This window comes from Phyllobates terribilis, unplaced genomic scaffold (genome assembly GCF_046119375.1).
Source record: "Phyllobates terribilis strain yellow unplaced genomic scaffold, ASM4611937v1 Scaffold_5__5_contigs__length_657084704, whole genome shotgun sequence".
Taxonomy (NCBI): Eukaryota; Metazoa; Chordata; class Amphibia; order Anura; family Dendrobatidae; genus Phyllobates; species Phyllobates terribilis.
This window is the reverse complement of record NW_027362765.1, coordinates 72,146,129-72,156,990: the sequence shown is the minus strand read 5'-3', so window position 1 is coordinate 72,156,990 and position 10,862 is coordinate 72,146,129. Positions and strand designations below refer to the sequence as shown.

Genomic DNA, 10,862 nt, shown 5'->3' with positions numbered 1-10,862 from the left:
ACTGATCAACGTCCGTGCTTGCTGCTTTTCACGACTTTTCTTTTTTTCTTTTCTGTGTTCGCTGTTTTCACGACTTTTCTTTCTTTCTTTCTCTTCTTGCGCTTCTTTTTCTTGTCCCTGTCAATTCTCCCCCCCCTCACCTTTGCACCACATCCGCGCACACACCCAGCAGCTGCCGAGAGTTGATTGGTGACATAGTTCACCGATCCGCACTCGTGCTCGCTGTTTGAACCACCTACGGTAGTTCTTTTTTTTCTTCAGGAAAAAAAAGTTCACACCAAGCACACTGACACACACAAACTCTAAATAAAGAACTGACACACACGCCCCACATACACGGGAAAAAAAAAATGGCCGGCTCATCCCAAACTCGCTATTCAGCGGAGGAGGCATACTCTTTTGTTGCCTCAGACACTGAGTCTGACAGCGAGGGAGAGGATCCCACATTTCTTTGCTTTTCTGACGCCTCATCGTCCTCCTCTTCCTCCTCTTCTTCCTCCTCTTCTTCCTCATATTCTCCTGGAACGCCCCACAGTCGTCGCAGGAGAGAAGATGTTCCAGCGCCCCCCAATACTGACCCCATATGGACCTCGCCCCCCGAAAATTTTGAGCCATTGGTTCCCGATTTCGTTGCGGAATCAGGAATCAAGTTTGACACCACCGGCCTCACAGAAATAGACTTTCAAAGTCTTTTTCTCTGAGGATTTTATAAACCTCATGGTGGGCCAAACTAATTTGTATGCTCATCAATTTTTGGAACAAAACCCCTCTTCATCATTTTCTAACTGGTCTCCTGTAGACGCAGAAGAAATGATGAAGTTTTGGGGCCTGGTCCTTCATATGGGGATCCTGAAAAAAACAGAGATTCGGCAATACTGGAGTGTTGACGTTTTGTATAACACTCCAGTGTTCCGAATGGTCATGATCCGGAAACGTTTTGAGGCCATCCACAAGTTCTTGCATTACCAAGATAATGCAAGGTGTCCTGGACGCGATGACCCGAACTTTGATCGTCTTTTCAAAGTTTGGCCGGTCATCGAGCACTTCAACAACAAGTTTGGTGAAGTGTACGTGCCCCAAAGGGACATCTGCGTGGATGAGTCCTTAATTTCTTTCAAGGGGCGGCTTGGATTCCGGCAGTACCTGCCCAGTAAAAGGTCCAGGTACGGGATCAAGCTGTATAAACTTTGTGAAAGTACCTCAGGGTACACTCACAAGTTTAGAGTTTATGAAGGGAAGGACTCCCGGATTGAAACCCCTGAATGCCCCCCTGTTCTGGGAGTGAGTGGGAAAATTGTGTGGGACTTGGTGCACCCACTGCTGGATAAAGGTTATCACCTGTACGTGGATAACTTTTATACAAGTATCCCACTCTTCAAGTCCCTCTCTGCGCGACATACCGCAGCTTGCGGTACTGTCCGCAAAAATCAGAAAGGCCTTCCAAAGACGCTAATTGGGCAGCGGCTCAGAAGGGGTGAGAGCAGAGCCCAATGTAGCGACCACCTGTTGGTGGTCAAGTACAAGGACAAGAGGGATGTCCTTCTCTTGACCACCATACATGGTGATGGCAGCACCCTCAGCACTGTAAGAGGTTCCACTACACAGGTCGCCAAACCAGACTGTGTAGTGGGGTACAAGAAGTACATGGGGGGAGTTGATCTCTCCGATCAAGTCCTCCAGCCATACAGTGCTTTGAGAAAGGCCAAGGTATGGTATAAGAAGCTGGCCGTGCACATTGTTCAGATGGCAATGCACAACGCTTTCCTTCTGTCTCAATGTGCAGGCCAGACTTCTGCGTCGTATCTTCACTTTCAGGAGAGAGTTATCAAAGCCCTGATATTTGGCAGTGGTGGCGGAGCGGGTCCCACTACTTCTGGAACTGAAGGACCTCGAATTGTACCGGGCCAGCATTTCGCGGGGCAGATCCCTCACAGCGGAAAAAAGGGTAAGTCACAAAAGAAGTGCCGAGTGTGCTACCGAAGAGGAATAAGCAAGGACACCATTTACCAATGTGACACCTGCCCCGACAAACCTGGCCTCTGCATGAAAGACTGCTTCAGAAGATACCATACCTCCATGGATTATAGAATTAATTTCTGACGTATGAGAACCCGACGAACACTACACAGCTGACGTAGTGTTCGTCAGGTTGTCATGCTTCAGTTGTGTAGTGTTTGTCAGGTTGTAATACACAACTGGCATATAACACTACATTATAAAATTGACAAATCAGGAATCCGTTCCAAAAAGGGGGCACTTGTGGGGGAGCTCCAATGTTTAGGCACACTGGGGCTCTCCAAACGCGACATGGTTCCAATTTGTTAGCGGACACCATGTCGCGTTTGGAGAGCCCGTGTGCCTAAATGTTGCGGCTCCCCCACAATTGACCCCATTTTGGAAACTAGACCCCCCAAGGCACCTATCTAGATGCATAGTGAGCACTTGGAACCCCCAGGTGCTTCACAAATTGATCCGTAAAAATAAAAAAGTGTTTTTCTTTCCATTTTTTCATTTTTGCGAATGAATTTGTGAAGCACCTGGGGGTTCCAAGTGCTCACTATGCATCTCAATAGGTGCCTTGGGGGGTCTAGATTCCAAAATGGGGTCACTTGTGGGGGAGCTCCACAGTTTAGGCACACAGGGGCTCTCCATACGCAACATGGTGTCCGCTAACAATTTGTGCCGATTTTCCAATTCAATTTGTTAGCGGACACCATGTCACATTTGGAGAGCCCCTGTGTGCCTAAACATTGGAGCTCCCCCACAAGTGACCCCATTTTGGAAACTAGACCCCCCAAGGCACCTATTTAGATGCATAGTGAGCACTTGTAACCCCCAGGTGCTTCACAAATTGATTCATAATAATAAAAAAGTGTTTTTTTTTCCACTTTTTCAATTTTACGGATTAATTTGTGAAGCACCTGGGGGTTCCAAGTGCTCACTATGCATCTAGATAGGTGCCTTGGGGGGTCAAGTTTCCAAAATGGGGTCACTTGTGGGGGAGCTCCAATGTTTAGGCACACAGGGGCTCTCCAAAGCAACATGGCGTCTGCTAATTATTCAAGCAAATTTTACAAACAAAAAGTCAAATGGCGCTCCTTCCCTTCCGAGCCCTGCCGTGCGCCCAAACAGTGGGTTTTCCCCACATAGGGGGTATCTGCGTGCCCAGGGAAAATTGCACAACAAATTTTGGGGTCCATTTTTTCTTGTTACCCCTGCAAAAATAAAACAAATTGGGTCTAAAGTAACATTTTTGTGAAAAAAGTTAAATGTTCATTTTTTTCTTCCACATTCCAAAAATTCCTGTGAAGCACCTGAAGGGTTAATAAAGTTCTTGAATGTGGTTTTGAGCACCTTGAGGGGTGCAGTTTTTAGAATGGTGTCACTTTTGGGTATTTTCTGTCATAAAGACCTCTCAAAGTAACTTTAAATGTGATGTGGTCCCTAAAAAAATGGTTTTGTAAATTTTGTTGGAAAAATGAGAAATCGCTGGTCAACTTTTAACCCTTATAGCTCCCTAATAAAAAAAAAATTGGGTTCCAAAATTGTGCTGATGTAAAGTAAACATGTGAGAAATGTTATTTATTAACTATTTTGTGTGACATATCTCTCTGATTTAAGGGCATAAAAATTCAAATTTTGAAAATGGCAAAATTTTAGCCAAATTTCCGTTTTGTTCACAAATAAACGCAAGTGATATCTAAGAAATGTTACCACAATCATGAAGTACAATATGTCACGAAAAAACAATCTCAGAATCAGGGGGATCCGTTGAAGCGTTCCAGAGTAATTACTTCATAAAGTGACAGTGGTCAGAATTGTAAAAATTGGCCTGGTCATTAACGTGCAAACCACCCTCGGGGGTAAAGGGGTTAATAAGTGGGATTTCTTGCCTTATAAATGGGGTTGGGACCATCAGTTGTGTTGTGCAGAAGTCTGGTGGATACACAGCTGATAGTCCTACTGAATAGACTGTTAGAATTTGTATCATGGCAAGAAAAAAGCAGCTAAGTAAAGAAAAAAGAGTGGTCATCATTTCTTTAAGAAATGAAGGTCAGTCAGTCCGAAAAATTGGGCAAACTTTGAATGTGTCCCCAAGTGCAGTTGCAAAAACCATCAAGCGCTACAAAGAAACTGGCTCACATGAGGACCGCCCCAGGAAAGGAAGACCAAGAGTCACATTTGCTTCTGAGGATAAGTTTATCCGAGTCACCAGCCTCAGAAATCGCAGGTTAACAGCAGCTCAGATTAGAGACCAGGTCAATGCCACACAGAGTTCTAGCAGCAGACACATCTCTACAACAACTGTTAAGAGGAGACTTTGTGCAGCAGGCCTTCATGGTAAAATAGCTGCTAGGAAACCACTGTTAAGTACAGGCAACAAGCAGAAGAGACTTGTTTGGACTAAAGAACACAAGGAATGGACATTAGACCAGTGAAAATCTGTGCTTTGGTCTGATGAGTCCAAATTTGAGATCTCTGGCTCCAACCACTGTGTCTTTGTGCGACGCAGAAAAGGTGAACGGATGGACTCTACATGCCTGGTTCCCACCGTGAAGCATGGAGGAGGAGGTGTGATGGTGTGGGGGTGCTTTGCTGGTGACACTGTTGGGGATTTAATCAAAATTGAAGGCATACTGAACCAGCATGGCAACCACAACATCTTGCAGCGGCATGCTATTGCATCCGGTTTGCGTTTAGTTGGACCATCATTTATTTTTCAACAGGAAAATGACCCCAAACACACCTCCAGGCTGTGTAAGGGCTATTTGACCAAGGAGAGTGATGGGGTACTACGCCAGATGACCTGGCCTCCACAGTCACCAGACCTGAACCCAATTGAGATGGTTTGGGGTGAGCTGGACCGCAGAGTGAAGGCAAAAGGGCCAACAAGTGCTAAGCATCTCTGGGAACTCCTTCAAGATTGTTGGAAGACCATTTCCGGTGACTACCTCTTGAAGCTCATCAAGAGAATGCCAAGAGTGTGCAAAGCAGTCATCAAAGCAAAAAGTGGCTACTTTGAAGAACCTACAATATAAGACATATTTTCAGTTGTTTCACACTTTTATGTTAAGTATATAATTCCACATGTGTTAATTCATAGTTTTGATGCCTTCAGTGTGAATGTACAATTTTCATAGTCATGAAAATACAGAAAAATCTTTAAATGAGGTGTGTCCAAACTTTAGGTCTGTACTGTATATATATATTTTTTAATTTATTATGTTTTTCACCAATCTGAAGAGAAGAAAAAACCCTAACAAAGTTACGTTTATGATGTCCTTGTCAAACAATACAAAAAGTGAAACTCATATTATATAGAGTCATTACAAACAGAGTGATTTATTTTAAGTGTTTATTTCTGTTAATGTTGATGATTATGGCTTACAGCCAATGAAAACACAATAGTCATTATCTCCGCAAATGCTTCCTAAGCGTTTAAAAGTCTGTTTCAGTAGGCTCCACAATCATGGGGAAGACTGCTGACCTGACAGATGTCCAAAAGGCAGTCACTGACACACTCAACAAGGAGGGTAAGCCACAAAATGTCATTGCTAAAGAAGCTGGCTGTTCAGAGTGTTGTATCCAAGCATATTAATGGAAAGTTGAGTAGATGGAAAAAGTTTGGTAGAAAAAGGTGCACAAGCAACCAAGATAACCGCAGCCTTGAAAGGATTGTTAAGAAAAGGCCATTCAAAAATTTGGAGGAGATTCACAAGGAGTGGACTGCTGCTAGAGTCATTGTTTTAAGATCCACCACACACAGACATATCCAGGACATGGGCTACAAGTGTCGCATTCCTTGTGTCAAGCCACTCATGACCAATAGAGAACGCCAAAAGCGTCTTACCTGCGCCAAGGAGAAAAATACCTGGAGTGTTGCTCAGTGGTCCAAGGTGTTGTATTCAGATGAAAGTAAATTTTGCATTTCATGTGGAAATCAAGGTCCCAGAGTCTGGAGGTAGAGTGGAGAGGCCACAATCCAAGCTGCTTGAGGTCTAGTGTGAAGTTTCCACAATCAGTGATGGTTTGGGGAGCCATGTCATCAGCTGGTGTAGGTCCACTGTGTTTTATCAACACCAAAGTCAGCGCAGCCGTGTACCAGGAAATTTTAGAGCACTTCATGCTTCCCTCAGCCGACAAGCTTTTTGGAGGTGGAAATTTCATTTTCCAGCAGGGCTTAACACCTGTCCACACACCAAAAGTACCAATACCTGGTTTAAAAACAACAGTATCACTGTGTTTGATTGGCCAGCAAACTCGCCTGACCTTAACTCCATAGAGAATCTATGGGGTATTGTCAAGAGGAAGATGAGAGACACCAAATCCAACAATGCAGACAAGCTGAAAGCTGCTATAAAAGCAACCTGGGCTTCCATAACACCTCTGCAGTGCCACAGGCTGATCGCCTCCATGCCACGCTGCATTGATGCAGTAATTGATGCTAAAGGAGCCTAGACCAAGTATTGAGAGCATTTACTGAACATACATTCCAGTAGGCCAAGATTTTGGATTTTGAAATAATTTTTATATATAGATTCAAACATAGACATGTTTCAATAACACTCATTGGTAATTGTATACATCTTTTAATAATCATGTAATGCTCTAAATTGTTTCCCCTTTTTCTTGTAGATGTGTGACTTCTTACACGGTTTCAATAAATTGATGAAAAGAAAAAATCGCTACCTCCTTGTGTGTGACCTTTCATGTCGAACAAGATGTGATTTTACTGTAAAACATTTCCCACATTCTGAACAAGAAAATGGCTTCTCCCCTGTGTGAATTCTTTGATGTACAATGAGATTTGATTTATATGTAAAACATTTCCCACATTCTGAACATGAATGTGGCTTCTCCTGTGTGTGAGTTCTCTGATGTTTAACAAACTCTGATTTTGTACTAAAACATTTCCCACATTCTGAACATGAAAATTTCTTCTCCCCTGTATGAATTCTCTTATGTCTAATGAGACTTGAGATGGCACTAAAACATTTCCCACATTCTGAACATAAATATGGCTTCTCCTGTGTGTGAGTTCTGTGATGTTTAACAAGATTTGATTTATATGTAAAACATTTTCCACATTCTGAACATGAAAATGGCTTCTCCCCTGTGTGAATTCTCTGATGCAGAACGAGAAATGATTTTGCATAAAAACATTTCCCACATTCTGAACATGAAAATTGCTTCTCAACTGTGTGAGTTCTCTGATGTACAATGAGATTTGATTTATATGTAAAACATTTCCCACATTCTGAACATGAAAATGGCTTCTCCCCTGTATGAATTCTCTGATGTTCAATGAGATGTGATTTCTTATGAAAATATTTCCCACATTCTGAACATGAAAATGGCTTCTCCACTTTAAGAGCTATTTCATGTTCATTAGTCCTTCTATGACTTTTGTTTTGCATATCGGTCATTGATGAAGGAGAAGAAATGACCTGTTGAAAATGGTCAGATGAAAGATTTTTTCTGAGAAGGGCTTGAGGTATATCTGTGTTATGTTCTTCATATGTATCTGCTGTAATACCATGATCATCTGTTGCAAAATCTGAAAGTATCAGATGTCCTTCTGAGTTCCTGGTACACTCATCTGCCAAGAATAAAAGTAATTTTATTATTTTTTTCAATAATACTGCATTGAAATCATATCAATATTATATATTTTATCTATTTTAATACAAACTGTAATACAAATAAATTATCAAAAAGTAGAGTACATAGCAGGGATTATTAGATTATGATGTTAGGCCACCAGGTTGCATTGTTTCAGTTTTTCACTTCTCTATTGGAGTTGTCTTCAATCATTACCAGTTATATCAGGGGTGGGGGACCTTTTTTCTGCCAAGGCCATTTGGATATTTATTGTCACGCACGGTGTGGGAAAGACTAAGTGCAACACGAAGGGAAGAGGGGAAGGAAGCCCAAACACTAGGGAAAGGGGGAGTGGAGACCCCTAGGCATATCTAATAACACCCTGCCTACACTACCATCCCTATATTGGTTCCACACCAATCGCCGGGCAGGAAGCCTAAGCACTGTATATCCCTACAGCTAGGCCCTAGATAGGAAGAGGAAGGGGTGAGCAATAGTCAGGTTCCACTGCAAAACTAAAGCCAACAAGGTAGACAAACAAAGGGGATAACTTAGCTTAAGCAGACACAAGAGGAGAAAAGCCAACTGTCCTACAAAAGCACCAGAGAAGAAGCTAGCAGATTGCTAGCACTCCAAGCCAGAGCCAAGGAACATAGAAATATCACCGGCGACTCCCTGAAGCACACTGAGGGTTTTTAAACACCCAGACCAGGGTGTGTCAATCAGAGCAGGAGGGAGGCAGCCGCTGGGTCCTAAAAGAAGACAGATTAAGAAGGCACCTGCAATGCTAGGCGCAGTGACCTTCTACAAACAGATCCAGAGTGACAGTCTGTTACACCGGTGACAAAACCCCCTTCTACAAGTAACCTCCTGACACTCAGGACCAGGTTTTTCAAGATAAGAGGTGTGGAATGAACGAACCAGCCTGGAGGAATTCAACTCTGATGCTAAAACCCACATCCTTTCCTCTGGACCGTAACCCCTGCAGTGCACCAAGTATCGTAGGGAACGACGTAGAGACGAGAATCTACAATCCTCAGAATCTGAAATTCCAAATTACCATCAACCATGATTGGGAGCGGCAGTAGGGGTGAGAACTCAAGATGTTCTACATATTTTTTGAGCAGAGACCTGTTAAATACATTGTGGATCTTAACGGCCAGAAGTAGCTCAAGACGAAACGCTGCTGGGTTAGTGACGGCGGTTATTTTATAGGGACCAATAAGTCTAGGTCCCTGCTTCCAGGAAGGAACCTTCAACTTGATATTCCTGTTAGACAACCACACAAAGTCATTCACACTCAGGTCCGGACTTGGCGAGTGTTTCCTGTCAGCCTTACTTTTGTACCTGTCTCCCATGATCTTCAAATTATTCAGAACCCCCCGCCACACCGAGGAGAGCGACGAAGCAAAACGTTCCTCCTCAGGAACTCCCGAAGCCCCTCCCCCATTAAACGTACCAAACTGTGGATGTTAACCGTATGTACCAAAGAATGGTGACCTGCCGATAGATTCTTTGCGATGATTATTAATAGCAAATTCTGTCAGCGGTAAGTAGGATGCCCAATCCTCCTGGTTTTCAGAGACAAAACATCTGAGGTAAGTCTCCAAATTCTGGTTAATGCGCTCGGTCTGCTCATTTGACTGAGGATGAAAAGCCGATAAAAAGGACAGCTCCACCCCTAGTTGAGAACAGAACGCTTTCCACAACTTGGAAACAAACCGTGTCCCCCAATCTGACACCACATTGGAGGGAACCCCGTGAAGCTTCACAATCTCATCTATAAACACCTGAGCAAGAGTCTTGGCATTCGGAAGTGCCGGTAATGCGACGAAGTGAACCATTTTACTGAGCTTATCTACAACCACCAAAACCACAGTACTACCTGCAGATACCTGTAGGTCAGTAATAAAATCCATGGACAAGTGTGTCCATGGCCTGCTAGGAATAAGTACTGGAAGAAGAGTACCAGATGGATAGGTATGCGATACCTAAGAACGCACGCATACACTTCAAGAAGACACATGTTCAATCACATCCCAATGCAACCCCGGCCACCAAAAACAATGAGAAGGGAGGTCCGCAGTTGCCTTACCACCTGGATGACCAGCAAGCATAGAGTTATGATGTTCCTTAATTACTTTGCGGCGTAATTAGATGGTACAAATAACCTTCCTGAATGGCAGGATTCAGGGGCGTCCCCCTGTGCCTCCAACACCTCACCCTCCAGTTCAGAGTACAATGCCGAAATGACTACTCCCTTCTGTAATATCGGGGCAGGGTTCTCATGGTCACCAGCACCTGCGAAGCTCCGGGACAAAAGCATCAGCCTTGACGTTTTTGACCCCTGGACGGAAAATAACAACAAAATTGAACCTAGTAAAAAAACAGGGACCATCTAGCTTGCCTAGGGTTGAGACGTTTAGCCGATTGAAGATATGACAGATTCTTATGGTCTGTGATAACAGTAATAGGATGGTGTCACGGGTGTGTCAGATGTTGCCCTGCAGTTGGTTACAGAAGATCTCTTCATTTGGCATTACAGACACCTTCTTACACTGTGTTCCAAATTATTATGCAAAAAGAGTTTAGGAGTGATAAGGTAAGAATTTTTTTGTTTGTCAGTTAAACTCATTGATGGTGATGTGTGTCAGGGCTCTTTATATCACTGTAAGCAATTGCAGACACCTGTGCTAGATAGTTTGGCAGGTGTGTCCAATGAAAGGCAAGACTACTTAAGAAGGCTGTCCCACATTATTAAGCAGCCTACATTTTCTGGCAAAATGGGAAAGAAAAAGGATGTGTCGGCTGCTGAGAAGCAACAAATTGTGGAGTGTTTAGGTCAAGGCATGACTACAATCAACATTGCCAAGACACTTCATCGTGATCATCGCACAATCAAGAAGTATGTAGCTGATTCACAGTACACACGTGTGCGTGCTGATAAAGGAAAATTGAGGACTCTTTCCTACAGGCAATTACTTCAGGTTAAAAGAGCAGCGGCAAAAAAGCCTTGTCATAGCAGCAGACAAGTTTTTGAAGCTGCTGGTGCCCCCAACGTCCCCCGAACAACAAGATGCAGGGTCCTTCAGAGGTTTGCAGCTGTGCGTAAGCCATCCTGTCGACCTCCTCTATCCACTGCACACAAGCAGAAATGGCTCCAGTGGGCCAAACAATACATGAAGACTGACTTCAAAACGGTTTTGTTCACGGATGAGTGCTGTGCAACGCTCGATGGTCCAGATGGATGGAGTGGAGGA

At 43.6% G+C, this 10,862-nt stretch overlaps 1 protein-coding gene across 1 annotated transcript in view; it reads right to left on the bottom strand.

Moving 5' to 3' along the window:
- Positions 1-5,425: 5,425 nt before the first annotated feature.
- Positions 5,426-10,862, bottom strand: part of LOC141270748 (oocyte zinc finger protein XlCOF8.4-like) — a 32,462-nt gene continuing 27,025 nt past the window's right edge. Inside the window, exon 6 of the mRNA XM_073680855.1 lies at positions 5,426-7,600. Coding sequence (XP_073536956.1) covers positions 6,687-7,600 — 914 coding nt within the window. The 3' untranslated portion in view covers positions 5,426-6,686. The remainder of the gene's footprint in view (positions 7,601-10,862) is intronic.